This window comes from Calonectris borealis, chromosome 23 (assembly GCF_964195595.1).
Source record: "Calonectris borealis chromosome 23, bCalBor7.hap1.2, whole genome shotgun sequence".
NCBI lineage: Eukaryota > Metazoa > Chordata > Aves > Procellariiformes > Procellariidae > Calonectris > Calonectris borealis.
This window is the reverse complement of record NC_134334.1, coordinates 4650447-4669089: the sequence shown is the minus strand read 5'-3', so window position 1 is coordinate 4669089 and position 18643 is coordinate 4650447. Positions and strand designations below refer to the sequence as shown.

At 38.6% G+C, this 18643-nt stretch overlaps 1 protein-coding gene across 1 annotated transcript in view; it reads left to right on the top strand.

Annotated features, from left to right (window-relative positions):
* The window catches only part of RERE (arginine-glutamic acid dipeptide repeats), a 256716-nt gene that overhangs the window by 168935 nt on the left and 69138 nt on the right, over nt 1–18643 (top strand). Inside the window, exon 10 of the mRNA XM_075172413.1 lies at nt 4379–4477. Within this exon, the coding sequence (XP_075028514.1) occupies nt 4379–4477 (99 nt within the window). The remainder of the gene's footprint in view (nt 1–4378; nt 4478–18643) is intronic.

The following is an 18643-nucleotide window of genomic DNA, read 5'->3' as shown; positions in this document are numbered from 1 at the left end:
TTGATTTGGGGCAGTTTTGACAGCCTGTAAACCCTATTTTTCAGTAACCAGAGTAGTTGCCTGTTAGACCAGTCCATTCTTTCTGGGCTTGTCTGATTTTTTTGCAGATTGAACTGCTTGGGCAATAGGGCTGCCAGGGAAAAACACGTGTTGTCCTTGAGGCAAAATAAAGATGCCCTCCAAGTTACAAAGAGGCTTTGGCATTACTGCATGTTTTGGGAGGGAGCAAAGAGGGAAGAGAAACAGAAGCACCATTCTCTTCAACACTGTCATATTTCCTAAGTGAAAAATCTTTTAGGTAGTGGCGTGCACAGAAAAAAGCATTTGCAAGGTGAGCTGGCAAAACAAACAGTCCTTTTTTCTTTAAGATGGATCTGTTCCCAGTGCTGGAGTGCAAACAAGGAGAAAAATTAATGTGTACCCAGTAGAAAAGACAACATCTTATTTTCATGCCGTTAAGTAGGTACTGCATACCACAGGAGTCTTAAAAAAACAAGTTTAAAAAGAAGTTTAAAGTCACTGGTGGTGTTTGAGTATTGGCGTGGAGCACTAGCACTGCAAATCTAGCTTTCGACTCTTATCATTTGACTTGTGGCTTGCGTAAGATGGACCAAGATCCTTGTTTCACTTGCATGGAGGTGCAGTCACGGGAGCTGGCACTGATGTAGTCAACAGAGGCAGATATACAAGCCGTGGTTCTGTTGTACGTTAGGAAATTTCACCTGGGGAGATGGGTTTGAAAGCAATGGTTTCTACTAAGTGATCTCAGGTAATGCATCTCCCTGGCTTACCGCGGCGTGGGGTGCTATTGATGGCTCTGATGTGTTAATGCATCTCTTAGCAGTAGCTTGCGGAGATCAGATAGCTGAAGAAGCGGGGTGGGGAGGAAATTATTTTTTGGAAGCTGAAGCATTGTTTTCTATGGTTACTCTGCAAAAGTACATACAGTTATAATTATTGCACTGAGTATCTCTAACTTCCCTGTAGGTGCCATATAGGAAGCTGAAAATGGGTAGAAAACCACTCTGGCTTAGCTTGCTTTCTTGTTCCCATTATATTAGCCAAGCGCTTGTTTTACTGCAGTAGCACCCTGTATGCTATTGTTATTTTAGTCGTTGGTAAGGAAAAAAAATGCTCAGGTCGCCAGTTAAGGGTACATTATTGTTTGTTCTAAAAACACATTGCAGGTAATGATCAGAGGTCTTTGCCCAGTAGTGACCTTTTATTTTTAGAAGTACTTTACTTTCTTTGTAAGTCCCTTAAGTATAAATAAATTTCGAATGCCCCAGTAACTTGGTGGAGGTGGAAGAGTACCTTCATCAGTTCCAGATCTGTTCCTACTGATAACAGAAGATTTGAGCCAATTTGTGTGACGTGTAACCCGTAACGTACTAATTTCTTCTTTAGCACACTGATAACATGTTCACCCCTGTCAGTAGGAGGTATGCAGTAAGACGTTTGAGTGGCCTAATTTTCTAGCGGGCTGTGCACTTCTGCTTTTCTAGCTAACCTGGTCCTCTGCATTTTTGGACCTTAGACCACCTGTTTGAGGTGTTTGGTAACAATCGTTGATCAAATAGTTTTCTGGAAACTTGGCTCTTCAGGTGTTACAAAGAAGGCTCAAAATTATATGGAACTGAAATTTCATCAGCAAATGGAATACATTAGCTGTTATTTTTAATACCTTGAGGTTCATGTGCAGGGACTTTTTCTTTGCTGAAGAAAACAAAGTAATTTCTAGTGTGCTCTGTACTGCAAACAGATTGGCTTTATAGACTGCCACAATCCGTTCTGTGGCATTCATGACCAGAAAATGGAGATGCCAATAAAATAGATGGGAAGATGGCATGGCATGATATGTGGTATCCAAAGTCCACCATTTCATAAAGTGCCCCGATACGATAGACCACAGTACCTTGTGTGAAATGGGCACTTTTTGTTCTCTGAAATTCCCTGTCCATTTATGGTATCATTTTTATTGAAAAAGTGAACCCTGTTTTATAAAAAAGCAGTGTACTTACAGATGCACGAGCTATTTAAAACCGGAGTTGACAAAAGCCAGGAAGTGAAAGTGAAGACTGCTTTGTAGCAGGTCTTACAGATGTGCTTTCTTTTCACAGCTGCATGAGTCCTGTACAGAGTGCAGAGCTTTGCTTTCCATTTCCCAGCTTTTGGCAAGTTCTGCTGCAGCTCTTGAAGACTTGTTGAACATTCTGCCCTGTCATTCGTAGGAGTGCCATTGCTCTGGAGCCATGCTGGCTTTCTGACAGCGGGTTTGTCCCATCTGAAACCTAGATTCAACAGTGTTGCAGCTTTAAAGTAGTATATTGTATATATGTTTATAATACACCCCCCTGCTCCCCCCCTCATATGCACGCATGTCTGTATTTTGCTGTAAATGTCATCATAGCAATCTAAGTTGCCATTTCACTTTCTTTCTTCTGTAAGTTGTATGGTGGCTTTCAAAAGTCGGTGCACAAACCTTTCATAGAGAGATTATTTACTGGGAGAACTGCACAAAGCTGGCTTTCAGTGGAAACTGATTTTTATTATAGTCTCACTAAAAAAATTTTCTGTATTGCCAGTGATTTGTTTTTTGCCTTCCCTTTTATCTTGATTCAGATGTCTGCCTTTATTTCTTAGTAGAAATTACTTAGACCTACTTAACAAGAAGTAAATTTGAGTAATTTACTTACAGCTTCTAAAAGTCTCTGAATCATGCTACTGGATGCAGTATGAATGCAGGGCATTCTTGTGCACCAAAGAGCTTACAGTCTGAGTTAAGACAAGACCAGACAAAAGAAGCAATATAAAGAAAACCCAGTATTGGTAGGAGGTGGCCCTAGGGTAGAAGGGGTCTGACCATTGTCATATGTACATAATTGGTGCTTATGAATTGGTTGAGAGATGTAATTAGCTAAAGTGAGCCGCAATAAGAAAGTAATCTTGCTATTTTTATTTGAAGCAGAATGCTGTTCTAAAATTTGAACCTTTTGACATAAGAAAAATGAGGAATTTTTTCCTCTCGTAATCAGGTTTTGTTATAACTTCATATTAATAGTGACAAAGTAGTTAATGTCTTGTCGCTGTTCAGTAATTGCATCTTGATCCCTGTTCAGTTCATCAGTCTTGGGAAAAGTTCAACAATTGTAGTACTTGTTGAAATGTTTTCTGAGACTGATGAAGCACAGGTCTAGCAGCATGGATGCTTCTAGAGAGTGGGATGCAGATGGCTTGGGAAAAATCCTGGGTGGGAAGGAAAAGCAGGAGATAATCAATGTACAGAATCATGTTTTGGTTATCCCTATTGTAAAGAAACTTTTGAGGGTCTGTAAAATTCTGTGATGTTAATCGATAGCTTTGAAGCTTTGGTTTGCTTAGCACGTTGTTTAGAAAAACTGCCTCTTGTCTGTGTAGGGAAGTTTGCATGCAAATCATTCTCCCTTTTGTGTGTAGCAAGATAATTCAGGTTTTGTCATCCCAGCAATATTTCTTTTTCTTTGAGATCATTTTCAGAAGACATAGAGCAGGCTCCTGACTAGTCCTTCGGTTCTTAAAATCCCACTGTACTTTGAAGATAGGACAGGCTATAAATCTACAGTGTGCTAAATGTTTTCTATCAAGAGTTAAGAGCCAGAGAGTCTCATGGGTTCATTGTTGAATGTTTTTTCAGTGTAGTTATTTTTCTACCTCACTCTGATTTAAATGTCTACTGTCTACTTCAGACAGCTTTTGATCATATAGATACTGAATTTATTGTAGAAAATAAGGTACAATGTAGGCTGTGACCAGCTGAAACAGTAATGTCAACTTAGACATCCCTAGTTGCTTTTATGTACTCCTGTAGCTATCTGTAGAGGTTTTGTTTCTCTTCCATACTTGTTTTCCAACAGCTTGGTGATCTTTGCAGTGCAATAAAAATACAGAGAATTTTCTGGATGGGTAAACTTGACATCCCATGACTTGCAATCCCTCCTGTATGTTAGTTTTTCCAGTTGGTTTTACTAATCTGAACAAAATATGCTGCATAAAATACAACTCCCTTTGAAAAATATTTTGTTGGAGCTTTTTCAAATTTTCCTTGGAATTTCTAATGTAAAAAATATTTTTTAAAGTTAACCAAAAAATCTTCAGTGCTTTATGGGCTCAGACGTTATCTGGGAGAAGTTTAGGAAGGAAGGGGAAAATGTTTTAATGCTGTTTCTTCTGTTAATAAACCCCGAGTTACCCTCCAGGTTGTTTAAATTTCACTTCATATATCAACAGTAAAAATAATTAGGCACAGAACACCTCATGTGGCCCCCTTTAGTAGTTTTTCTCCAATATCAGATCACTGCTAATTCCATTGAATGATCTATTTGTCTTCTTTATTTTTTAGCTACATGAAAGTAACTATGATGCTGGAAAAGCCCTGCAGCGCTTGGTGAAGAAACCTGTGCCAAAACTGATTGAGAAGTGTTGGACTGAAGATGAAGTGGTAGGGAAATGAATTATTCCCTTCAGCCTTATAGTTCATTTTGCTTCTCTTGCTTTTTTCTTTCTTCTTTTTTTTTTTTTTCCTAAAGACCTTATCTTTATGGGAAAGAAGAGGGGCAAATAATTTGCTGCACAGAATAAATTTTTGCACAATTCTGAGTTAGTGGGCCCTCATTTGATACACAGAACTTTACTAGACTGGGGAAAATACCTTTCTAATAGTACAATAGGAGAGGAGAAGATCAAGTGACTGTTTTTGAGAGGATGCTATAGGGTAAATGAGCAGCTGCAAAATTTCTGGACTCTAAATTTCTCTTTCATTTTCACCTCCAGAAAGGCTGGCCAGATTCATTAATTGGAGTAGGACAAGATGCAAAAGGCATACAAAGTATCGTCCCTGTGTTTTTCCTGCTGGAATTGCAGGAGGCTTACAGTGTCAGCTCAAGTTGGCTAATGGGAGGTTGTTATATCAGTGTTTCTCCTAAACAGAGTTTGAGATTAAGGCCCTTCTTCCCCTCATACGGAATGTCAGAAAGTGTTTACTGGCATAGTTCTTGATGGATGAATCTTTGACAAAGAGCAGACCAAAAATTAGATTATCTGAAAGCTGGGATTTAGCTGTCCATATTTACTTTAAAGTATGCAGAGATTGTCAGGCTCCAAAACTGTACTGAAAACAGTGCATCCATCTTATATGTAGCTCCCAAAGTAATGTATGGACATGATGAATTTGGGGCATGCAGTAAATATGCAGTGCAGTATTGTATCCTCACAGTTACGGACCTGGAATCGCTGAGGGATTTGGGCTCATACGATTTCACAGCCTGGTACACTGCAAGTCTCATCAACTTACACAATTAGTAGTCACAGTGCTGGTTCTTCCATATGGCTGCTGTTTCAGCATGTGCCGGTAGTTAGTCTTTCCAGGTTTGGGGTTGTAGTGCAGGCAGGGAAGGAACATGTAAACATGTCATTCTTTCCTTCAGACAGAGGTTGAGGTTTTTGGTGTATGTGGCTTTGGATTGAAATTCTGCTGTCATTAGCCTACTAAAAGATCCTGCTCTGCAATCTGATCAGTGGAAAAAAAATCATTTTGACCTGAGAAAGACACCTCTTCATAAAAGCTTTAGTTGACAGAGAGGGTGTGTTGCTGGGAAAGCACTTCACACTCAAATGGACCACACTTTTTTTTATTTCTGGGTATTTTTCCAGAATTTGAGGGAGATGATATCTGTGTGAGAATTAGTGAAGCAAAAGTGCTTCTTGTGGTTCATTCTGCAGCTTAATTGCTGCAATTGTGAGGTTTCTGCTGGCTTAATTTTTATACATATGATATAATGCCACTGTGCTTATTAAACAGTTTTCTGTAGGGTTGTAAACCGAAATAAATCATGTGAAGTTGGGAGCAAATTATAGATTCTTAATTTGCTGACACCTTGTAAACAAACAGATTCTTAAATATTGCATTCAACAGAAGATGCATTTTCTGGCAGCGCTTGGAATCCAAATGCTGCTACATTACAACCCTTTGTCAGACCTTGCAGCTTAAGCTAGCACACAACTACTTGACTGTTAAAAAAAAAAAAAATTTCACTTGGATTACATCCTAAAAATATTTTGCATTTTAATGCTGATGTTAATTGTGCTTAACAGAATAGATTTATGTGAAATGTAACATGTAAGAAGACAGTACCTCTTTAGCAAGCTGACTAGGCATGTCTGGTTTTGTGAAAGTGGAAAAATGTTATATTTCCTAGCTCAATAATTAGGCTGCAGTGTGCACTAAAATAGAAAATCAGATGATTGCAAGTTAGTTATGATAAAATATTTATCACAGAAGAACTTCAGACTCGCTTATGGTTTTTACCTTTCACTGTTGGAAAAGCTGCTTCTCTCTTATGTAGCATATTGGAATAAATGGGGATGGAAATTCAACTTGTCATGTATACCTAAAGGTATATAAATGAGAAAAATCTGATACAGTGCGAGACAGCATTGCTCATGTAAAAGTGCCAAGAGAAAAGTTTCTTCTTGTTTTTTCCTTTGGATGAATGAATTTTTAAGCTAGTTAGTTAATTGGTAAGGTATTTGAAGAAGTAAATAAAAATTTTGTGGTCTTGTTAAGCTACTGATGAAGTTGCAACGGTGCTATAAAATAGAAGGGATTAATAATGGGTGAAACTTTTGTGGTTTCTTAGCATTTTTTAATTATTCAGACAATGGCTGGAGAGACTTTTTTTTTAAGCTCTGCTTTCTCTGAAAGTCTTTCAGGGAGTTATTCCAATGAATTATGTGTGCTTTCTCTCTCCTTATGTAAACCTTTTTGCAAGAGCTAGATTACAGGTAGGCCAGGCCATATAAACCTGTATTAATGTAGGCTTATTCTGAAATCCAACGAAGAACCGTTGTGGTAAGGAGACTGCCTGAAGTCGTAGAGTGAAAGAGGATCATGTGCTAACACCGGCAGCAAAGCGACGGAGAGGATGAGTAAAAAGCCTAGAACACAGTTTCCTGAGCAGTTTTACAGTTATCTTGTCATAAAAAGGAGTTTTGTTTAGGGAACCGACTGTCAGAACAAATACTTCAAGTGCTCTGCCCTGTGTTTAGTAAGTTTGTATTCATATTGTTTTAACCTCTGTTTTCTCTGCATACGTTCTTTCCCACATTCATGGTTAAATTGTACAGTGCCAACACCTCTTTTTCTGTGTAGATTTTTTTCAGTCTCCTTGTTTTTCTCCATCGGCTGCACAATGCTGAGAGTGCCATAGCTGCTGCAGCTCAGGGTGTTTTGATGAGTGGTCCATGTTAAATGATAGAGAATAGAGCCTTAGGAATAAGAAAAAGCAAAGTTTATTGAAAAGTGAAACATGACTCCAAAAGTGCAAACTCTGTGAGTACAGAATAATGATCATTGACTCTATAAATCATTGTCAGTCTCAGCTCATTTTATCGTATTTGTTCTTGTTCTGTTCCATCCAAGTTTCCAGAAACATTTGGCAGGCCTCCAGCCTCAGCAGAGCCAAAGATCAAACTGTGCTCTTATTTATAGACAGCTAAGCTCCACCTGCACAACTTCATAGCATGTTTGTCCCTGGCAGTTTGTAGAAAACTCCAGATTAAAGCAGCTGTACTGCACTTCTGAGCATTTCTGAGACTAGCAAGGGAAGTTTCCTTATTGTTGGCTTTGTACAACCGAGGAAATCACTTTCTGTGTGATACATAGGGTGCTAGAGCTGCATAGGAACTCCACAACAAAGTATTTTTCAGAAAACGCTGATGTGTCAAACCCAAAGTCTGGCCAAAACAATTAAATTTTGGTTAGAACCTTAAGTGTGTGTCCCCCCTCCATCTCCTGATGGCAAGCGATGAGCAGGAGGAAGCCTCTAGTCGTGTGGCTGGCTGATAATCCAAGAGACACTGCCCTTCGAAGGGCAGTGGAAGACCCAGCTCCAAACCATGTCCCAATTTGTGCTGGTCTTAGAATTAATCTCTTCTTGTGACCCAGGAAATATCTACTTACTTAATTTTTACAACTTGGATAAATAAGCAGATACCACCCCAGGTACAAAGCTTTGGTAAGTTAGCCTCCTAGTTCTGTGGCGTGTGCCCAATTGAAGTAACGTAGATCATGGCTTTTGTTGCCTCAGTTTTTCCATTGCTGCCTTTCTAGTCCTATAATCATATTCTGGCCCCTGCTATGCCTCTGGACCCCCAAAAAGTCACACTCCCCCTTTTGTTATCCTTAAGTTAATTTTCTGGCAGATTTTTCAGATGAGCGTCAGAAAAATTCTATTGCAGGGAAGATGTAAGGTTGTGCAGCTGAGCGGAGAGCAGAGAGCAGGGGCAACCTCAAGTAATGGGGCGGCAAAAGCAACTGAAGTAGAAGTGTAGTCACATGGATGCAGGGAAAGAACTGACTTAGTACAAAACTAAATCTTAAAACTTTGCACTTCCCTACGTCAAAAATCCTCTGTAAGTTGGTTGGTCTATTACTTTTACAAGTATTTTGACCGAGTCCATTTCCACTGTGCTGGATGATTAATGTAGTTGATTTTGTCGTGCACATGATAACAATGCTGTGTCCAGCACAGGTCTCTGTAGTATTCAGTAGTATTTGTGATATAACACTGTGTGAATAACTCAAATCTATTGAAAATTTATTTATTTATAAAGCTTTTAACTTTTTCTGTGGACTGTCTGTTGCCCAAAGATAAAGCCTTTCTTGTTAATTAAAACAGCTTTGTTGCCTGTGACCAAACTGTCAAGTAAGAGCTGCTTTGCAGTGATCAGAACTGATTAAAATGAAGCATGGAAGTTATGTTATTTTTACTACTGATGATGTGGTTACAGAGGTTTAGATCAAATTAAACAGCGGATAAAATTTGCCAGTGATTGAATTAAATGGAAGGCTCTGTAAATAGGAAGACGGAGGTTTGTTGTCTCCCTTGTGTTTCTAAACCTATGGCTATTTTTAAACCTTTTTTATTCCAGTATGTAAATTCAGAGGCATGCTGTGAAAACCAGTCTTCCACACTGCCTAATAAAAGTGGCTAAAGAAACTTCTTCACTGATGCATCTCCATGCAGCCCTAACAGCAGCTGTTTCCTGTTTATAAAGGCTTATGCTACACCTGACAACATCAATTTCCAGGGGGGGGTTGGTGAGGGGGGGTTGGTTTCTCTTGTAATGCTCATGAATTTACTTCTGTTAACAGATTTGTTGAGCAATTGTCATATATAATGCCAGATTTAAGCACCTATAGACCAACATTTAGCAGCATCACCTGGTGGAATCTTGTTAGTGTTAGGCTGCAATTTCAAATAGAAAGCAGTGCAGTTCAGAATAGACGCATTATTTGGGAAGAAGCCGTGGAGCAAGTCCTCTGTTTTGATACAGCTGGTGGCAGCGCCCTCTTTCAAGTTTCCTGCCATTGAATGCCATGTCTGACACCTGGCACGATGCTCATTGCTAGAGCAAGGTCAGCGTAGCTGGGAAAGGGGGACTGACTGAGCACTGGGCATGTGTTCCACGTGATACTTTTCTCTAATACGAGATTACAGACTAACCACTCTTCTCCTCTCGTTTTCTTCAGCCACCTTTCCTAGTCTCCCTAAGCCCTGGTGGCACCCAGTCTCTATAACACTGGTTTTTGTCATTCTGTGTGCGACAGTAGGTTGTGGTACAGGCAAGATGTAGTTGTATTTGTCTTACTTTCAGTGCGCTGAGAAAACAGAGGTGCTTCACTCAAACTCAGCAAGGGATTGTCAGGGTGGAAGAGAAGTGAGCTCTACTCTGCATCTCATGGTCACCCCTAAAAATATCTCTTTTAATCTTTGACAGAGTACAGGCATTTTTGATGCCGGCAATCAGAAATCCCTAGTAAGAATGAAATGGTGCTGGTAAATTCTTCTTCTCCAGTTGGAAATATTTCAAAACTGACATTGAAATTGTATTTTGAAAATGCAGACTTAGAGTTTATTGTCTATGGGAAATAAGTACAACAAACCTGAAACTGAGTGCCTCTGTTTAAACCCTGGTGCTTGCCCTGATGACATGCTGCTTTACTTTCCACAGATTCCAAATCTGGGACTATGATCGTTAGCTTCTTTCAGTTTAGGTTAAATTGAACACCCATATTTCCTGGCGTGGTTTCAGTGGAAATATTTCACAAGAAAAATTGTCCTTACAGAATTTCCACCTGTCTTGGGACAAAATCTTCTCTGCAAAATGGCTTTTATACTTTCAGTGATGTTCAGTGCAATTCTGACCCTACACTTGCTCCAGGTCCAAAAATGAGCTTCCATTTCAGATAAATAACCTATCAAATGGCTATCCTTTACAAAGGATACAATGTTCATCTTAAGTTTTGTTAATTTAATGAAATGGTTTTCAATTCTGGTATGCCTCGTGTATCGGAAACGGTGAAGGAAATAGCCTAGTTCTGATTGTTCTTCACATAACAGTCCTGCTGATTTGATCTTACATCTTTGTCTCTTTATTCAGAATGTGCTTTTTTCCTGTCTTTTTATCAAAAGTACTAACAGAATCAATACGGCTTACAGAAGAGAGAAATACAAATCAGAACTAAAAGAACCTCTAGTTTATTAGGTTTTTAATTAAACATGATGAACACTTTTTAAATAACACAAAGGCCTCAGGCTGAGCTGCATCTAATCGAAACAGATTAAGTCACCCGTCCACACTTGGGTAGTTATTAATTCTGTTTACTTATGCATGCTAGCTAAAGGCAGAGTTCACTGCTGCTGTGTTGCAGTTTATTGCACAGGGATGTTTTTGCTGCATGGAATTGTGCTCCTAATTAGCATTCAGATGTTGATTATGAAGAACACTGGGGAGGCTAATTGAACCACCTTTGAAATTCAGGGCTGTGTCTTCCAAAGTTAAAGAGAATCTGGGTGAAACCGTAGTTTTGCATTATTTCTTGGACACTTCCTTTTTCTTCTACACTTGGTCCCATCTTTTCAGAGATGTTAAATTCTCAAAAAGAAATTTCTAAGTGTTCCTTAGGAAGAAGTTTTTTTTTACTTGTGCATCTCCATGCAGAACTGTCGATGACACACCATGACGTCCTTGCTAACTAGCTTTTATCATGAAATATGCTACCCTTTAAATATTTTACATTGCTTTTGATGTAGAGTAGTTGAGGTAAACAACCTAGATTCAAACGACCTCTTAAATTTATGTGCAGGGATAGTTAATCCTTGCTGGCGATAAACCTTAATTGGCCATGTACATGGATTTACAAGTTCATAAATTTTAAAATATCCACACCTGGCTTCAGCTTAAAGCTCATTTGTCATAAAATACAAGCGGAGATCCTTCTGCCAAAAATGACAAGATACAGCAAACTAATTTCCTAACATGTTTGCAAGTATTTGTAATCCAGTGTAGCTGGTCAAGAAATTACTTATGCAAAACACACATACTTATTTGCTTGGCTTCTTTGCCTAGAATTATCTTCAAATGTCTCTCATTTGCCCTTTTTGGAGTATCGGCTCATGAAAACATTGTTTTCATTGCTCGCTCCTTTGAAACCAGGCTTTTCAGATATGCTGGAAGACAGAGCTGCTTACTGGGGCAAAAATACCATGAATTTTATTTACTGTTTATATGGTAGCGATAGAAAATGTAATTCATAGCAAAATTGAAACAGAGCCTCTGGAATAGTCGGGGGGGGGAGGGAAATCATCAAGGGATATTTGAAAAGGAAGCTGGCATTGCAGGGCTGCATTTGAATAATTGAGTGGGCTTAGAAGGTTAAGATATCAGTTACTGCTTAATTTTAATTTTTTATCCACAAAAAGTAAACATTACAGCTTCATAGTAGAGTGACAGTTCCTACTAAATTAACATTTTCTGGACTTTAGAAATCAAGCCATCTGATGCCATTTGCAAGTGTGTTAATCAGTAACAGTTGAAAATTAACTGAGCATTGAGGAAAAAAAACCCTACCAAACACAAATTGCCATGGTCTAGTAGGACCTTTATTTTTAAGAAGAATAAATAAGATTTTAGTTTAAGAACGAGTAGGAATGTACAGTCTTGTCTGTAGCTTATTGTAAGAACTTGAAGTGTAAAAGAACCATCAGTCCTCACAGTAAAAAGTAACTGATGAAGGATGAAATTATTCTGCTTGGGGAAAAAAGTTATTATTTAAAAGTTGCATAAAATCACAGTTACTTAGCAGTTGACAAGTTTGCAAAAATATAAGGTGCAGTACAGCTAGAAAATATAAGGTATAATATGGCTAGAAAAGGTGAATTTAGTTTAAATACAGGTTTCTAGACAAAAGATAACAATCTTTTTGGTTGTGATTAACTTGCATCAGTCTTTGATCCAAGCCCTTGTTTAAAGGGATCAATATTGCACATACAGCACTGAGTTTATTGTCAAGTCCTTTCGGAAATAAGACAGTGAATTAAAAATCAATTATACGTGCAGAAAAGTTTGTGTAGGGCAATCAATTTTGTCCTTTTAGTTTGCAGAAAGATTCCATTGTTTAACCAGCTGTGAAAAGGAATGAATTTTAAAAGCCTCCAGCAAATGAGATAGCCCAAATGGGGTGGGGGAAGTAGATTAAAAAAAAAAATTATTTCGGCATTTCATGTTCAGCAAAGGCTGCCTTCAGGGATAAATCTATAAATCCTGTCAGTGACCTTGGCTTCAAAATGGGTGATTTCACTGCTTTTGCTAATCTTGATCTTTCCACAGCTGCCAGATAAGTTAGTCTTTTCTTAACAATATCATTTTTTTTAATTTGCTTTGTTTAACCGCCATATGTTTCTTGATTCATCGTCTTTCTGCCTTCATGTGGAATGTTTTTATCTATTAAGCACTTACCATATTGCTGATCCCAAAAAATAATACAACAAATATTTACACTGGCCAGTTGCCACAGCTTAGAAGGCTATTTGTGTGTGGGGACGGAAGCTAAACTCTAAACTCAAAGTTTAACTCCAGTATAAACGAAATAATTTGTAGGTGCTTTCAGAAGCTGGTGTTTTGTTTTGTTTTCTAGAAAAAGGTTTGTAATAGAGAGACAGAAGCACATACACATAGTTCACTGTTGCCAGGGGGAAAGAATCTGCTGCTTGAAAGATTAATAAATACGACAGCAGTTGATTGTTGAAACCGTGTTTTTCATCTCATTTTCAAGGGCATCTTAAAAATGGAGATCACTTACACTTCCTAGCATTCTCGATCATCTTTCTGTGTTCATTTAAAAATGAGAACAAGGCACTGGGGGACTTGAGAGATTGCATTTGTTCTCCCATAGGGCAAAGTGGTTATTTTATAAATGAAGAGGGCCAAAAAAGCTATCCTTCGTAGTTTCTTAGCAACAGAGCTGGAGTCAGTTTTAATGTTCGTGTATATCTTACAAGTTCTATGTATAGAAGCGTGAGCTGTGCAGCTCAGCAGTATTGCAACTGAAACAAAGACTATTCACCCTCGCCTTGTGCAGGGGAAGAAAATACACCGAGCGTGCTGATGTGCTGCATGTCTCTTTTCCTTCTCCCCATCAGATGATATTCTGGTCAGCGACACAGTTACTGTCTTCGATACTCTGACCTTTTATTCAGATTTTATCTGCTAGGAGATCCGGAATCTGGTTTAAATATAACATCATCCTCTGTCCTGTTCTTCTGCAAAAGGAAACTGAGTCATGACATTCTAACAGTAAGAGCATCTGGAGAGTGCAGGGAGCATCAAAATCCTGGGAGGTGCTAGGGTTAATGCTTTTGCCATAGCAAGCAGAACCAAGTGAGTGATTGTAAGTGTTCATCTCTCCTGATCATGGTAAAACTTTTTTTGCCCTGTATCTGTCTTTGGGGGGGTGTGTGTGCATCTTGATTTAATTTTAAAAAGATAACTGTGTATCAAAGTTATCTTGCTTATATTCCACTGACCTATTTACTGTCCATTTCTTTGTACATAACTGAATTTCCAAATTCTGAAATTTAATTTTTTTTTAAAGATAATCCGTATTTGTTGATAGTATGATTGCCTTTTAAAAGACTAATAGTGTTAATAAGATACGTTTCACAGTTTGCTTCCCATTCTGAATGCAAATGTAATAAGTGGCCTTAGATAGATTTCTGGCTCATGCTCCTTGGTGTACGTTATCCCAACACCCCAACATCTAGGATTGTGTGAGTTTGTTTATGCTTTTGAAAGCAATTTTATAATTTAAATATAAGAAGTGTTGGTTAGCTGTCTGTTTTCAGAAGATTGTTTGTTTGTTTGTTTTGGAAATGCTATATATAATGTGATTTAAATTTAGGTTCACCTTTTCTAATTGTTAAGGAGGGGTGACTGGCTTATTGGCTTGTATTGATAGCAGAGTGTTTGATTTGATTTCAATAGTCCTGTTGTTTCAGTCGTTTGGTTGAGTTTACCTGTCTTGCAGGTGTTAAGGAATCCTTACCTCCTTAATACCTAAAAGTGCAATTATAATATAGTAACAAATAACAGTGAAGTAAGTGCTTTGATATTTTTCCATGTTAAGTGTATGACAGAAATCTCCAGCATCTTTCCAACTAATTTTGGCGTAGTTTAAGTTGATACAGGTAAAAGTGTTTTTGTTTTGGAATACTTAGGTTGGAATTACACTTTATTGAATACATAGAGCCCAGGAATGCATTACTTGATAGGGCAAATCACTGTTTTGTTTTGAAAGGGTTGTTTGCTGTCTAAAAGATGGGAAATGGCAATTTGCTGTTCCTAAAAAGATGTCTTTAAAAACACAAAAAAACACCTAAAACAAAGCAGGTGCAGAGGGAGATTACAGTGTTGTCTCCAACTTGGCAAGATGACATTTGATTTCTTTCTTTTTTTTTCTTCCCCCCCACAAGTTTTTTTCCTACTGATAGTTTGGATCTCTCTGTCTTAGCCTTGACTTTGATTCCATTTGAACACGGAGGCTGTCAGCTCAGACTAAATAAGGGGAATCCGAAGGCTAAACCGCAGCTGTAGAGGGTGTAGGTCAAAGAGGCTCAAGAATGAGCAGAGCTGGAAACGGGTGAGAGTGTTTTAGTCAGAAAACAGTATGGAGCTCAGTCCGTGCTTCCAGGCCTGGTAGGGCAAACAAGCCAAGTCCTCTGCTCCGGTGCTGTGGCAGCAGTCGGTAACGGGTGTTTGTTGCCAGAGCGGCATTTGGTGGCGTAAGTGATGCTCTGTGGAGAAATAGCAGAGAGGCCGTGTTGCTTTCTTGGCCAAGCTAGAAATATGGAAGAAAACAAATTTGGTTGCCAGTGTCAAATGGTAACTAATTTTAAATAACTGTCTAGCTTCCTAGATCTCTTCCTAGCATCTGCAAGCAATGAAAGCTAAAGGGGGGATTGGAGGGGGTGAAGAAAAATAACTAGGTTTGCCACCTGGCTTGTGGAGGGTGAGAGTACCAAAACATGCCATCTCGGAAAGCTTTAGTATAGGTAAGGTTATATTTGAAATGCAGCACTCTTGCTTGAAGCTTTGATTTTAATATTGGAAAAGGCTCTTTTTTAACAGGTATTTTGATTTTTTTTTCCTAATAATTATGAAAAAAATTTTTTTTCGAATGTCACTAGATTATTTGTGGTTCTGCCTGGCAGCTTATCTGAGAATTATTTAGTATGGCCCAGTGGCCATTGCAGAAAATGACAAAATGCTTCTTCAGATTGGTATAGTGACATAATTCTTATTTAAGAAACTTTGATTACTGTCACAATATGGATGCTCTGTGTGCTTTAGGGCTCAGGACTTATCTTTCTTGCAAAGCATAAGCAGTATGAATGCCAAAATACACCTCATTTGCAAGTTCTGTTTGCACGATAAATTTTATTTTTCTAATCTTCCCTATCAACAGCACCAATTTTTTTTAATCTTTCAGATGACATAAAAATGCATTTTAATGAAGCAAATTATATAGCTTTGTCTCCTTTTGTGTACAAGTGGGGCGGCCATATTCAATTAGGCTGAAAAATGATCATTTGTTCTATTACAGGCTGCAACAGAGTGAATGAAAAAACTGCGATCCATCACCAGTTGCTCAGCTTTATGTTACTTAAATCACTTGCCATTCTGTCAGGGGCTCTGAATCCTCTGTGGGAGCCATTATTTAATTTAAGTTTGTGGAGGTGTCACTTGTTTGATAATAGGCTTCTTCAGTAGTAGACGCATAGTGACTAAATATTAATCATTTTCTGCATCCATCCAAGATTCCTAATTAGTTACAAGCGTAACAGTGCCAGTAAAGCTAATGATTATACTGCCATAAAAAGAATTTGACAGCAAATAAGGACTTGATCCAGAGAGATACTCAGTACCTGCTAGTACTGAGGAAGTCTGCTAGAGCTGAGGAGGCTTAATTTCCAAGTCTGGCCCCATGTTGCTTACAGAGCAAATGTGAGGGGTTTTGTATGATCTGGAAGGAATCTTAGATTTGAGTGTGGAAATGCCACCTTAGAAGAATACTGTTTTCCACTTCGTAGTAGCCGAGTAACTTCCTTTCTAACCTTTTTAAAAGTTTACGTGGTCGACACAGATGAACCCCAACACAGCAGTCCCTGGACAGCCTGCAAAACTGTCTGTGCTTCTGCAAGGGTTCTCTTAGCCTAGCATGTGGTTAGGTTTTCTCTTCCTTCCTCCTTGTTGTGTAAAAGGTGTGTTGTGTTGATCAGCGCTCATGAGGGCGCGTTTAAAAACAACTACTTTGTGCTCCTTGTTCGGTGTTGCTTTTGTACTTCCGTGTGCCTGTGGTTTTGAATATATTGTGGTAAAGACTCAAAGTGCACATAGCTTCTGGGTTTGTGGCTTTGCTTCAGCTTTTTCTGGCCTCTTGTTATCTCACTTGTTCCCCTATCCACTCATGCGTGATCCACCATGGTTTTTCTTATTCTTTTGTTCCTGTCCTTCCTTTCCTCCTCTTCTCCCCCCTCACCTCCCCCAGTATCCGCTCAGATTTATATAGCTTTTAGGCTACATGGGGAGATTGATCAGACAGGGGCTTATGCATTTAGAGGAGCTAATAAATAAGCATCACAGCATATTACCCTCCACTGCATTGGAATAACTTCAAACACTCAAATCAAACATTCCATTTGTTACAAATTGGGGAAGGCAAAAGAGGGCACCTCTGTTTTATTAGGGTGCATATTTCATTTATCTGTTATAGAAGATATTGTCCAGTTCTACGTGTCTGGGGAGGCAATTCCATAGTCTCAGCAACCACTTCCCCCTTGCCTCCCTCCCCCCCAAATATCTACCTTTCAAGTTTCCTTTGCCAGTGTTTGCCTTTGTAATAGATGCATTTCTGGTCCTTCATTTTCAAATCTTTTTTCTTTCCTCTCTTATTTGTAGGTTGCTTTTTTCATATTTAGCACCATCCCCCCCAGTAGATGTTTTTATTCAGAGCCCCTTACACAAAAGAAAAGATAACTTAGGAATCGTCTGATTCTTTTTAAAACTACTTTTATACGTTACTGCCAACATCTTCCTCAGTAATTGGATGGCCGCGTTGCAGAAGTGTATCACTCGCTTTACTGCAATCTTGCATGCTTCTGACAAAAATACAGTGGGTAATTGAACTGTGAGGGTTGTGGTGTGGGTTCGTGACAGGAGCTTGCAAGGAACTGAAACCTTGTGCAGTGGGGCTTATTGGTTAAAAATAATAAAAATAACAATATAATTATTAATAATTAGCAAGCTCAGCTGACCATTTATCTACTTTGTTATAAGCAGTCGTCTTGCTGATTTTGGTGCTTGGGTGCCATTTGTACCCACACTGCAGCTGGCAGTGGCTAAAGAATTAGAATCTTACTATTATTAGGACAGCATTGGTGCTGTTTATTACGTTCTGATTCTTTTAAATATAAGGCTATGAAGACAATCTTTAATTAGCAAACAAAGTCCTGGAAAAGGTTAGGCTTTTTACTTCCTTATTTATTTCCTTATTTAGGCCACATTATGTGATTTCAGCACGGAGTCTTGTAAATTGGAGGTAAATGCTGCCACTCTTCCTAGGAACTGCTCATAGCTGGGTCAGACTGGGCTACACAACTGAAAGAAAGAATTCATTAAGTTACTTGAATGCCAAATTTGGGTGTTCAGTTCTTATAAAAGTGTCAAAGGATGTGTGTCTGTAATTATTTGGAAATTAGTCTCCACTTTCAACTGTCACCCATCCTCTAAACGGCGCAAGGTATCGCACGTAATGTTTTAGCGTCTTTGGCCTTAGCCTTCAGAGCTTAGGAGTAACAGTCACAGACACAAAATACGCTGCCACTGTTGCCCCAGCCCAGATCTAAAGAGGGAGTTTAGGGGCTTGCTCACATCCTAAAATCTCCTGTCTTCAGTGGAGACAGTGTTACGTACCTAGATTCCCCTGCGATTTCTCATCTCTAACTTTTTTGTCTGGCAGAATTATCTTATAATAAAAGCCTCAGTGGAAGGAAAAAACCACAGGTTAAAAATCTTAAATTACGAGGCTTTGGAGACTGAACTTTATAAAGAGCTGTATAGAATTTGCAGTGTTCTGAATATGCTTATTTTGGTCTTAAGTGCTCAAGGTTTTCTGATACTGTATCATCTTAAATGAAAATGGGATTTACTATACTTTCATTTCTCTGTAACTAAAAGAGTATGAAATTCTTGAAACACATCAGAACAC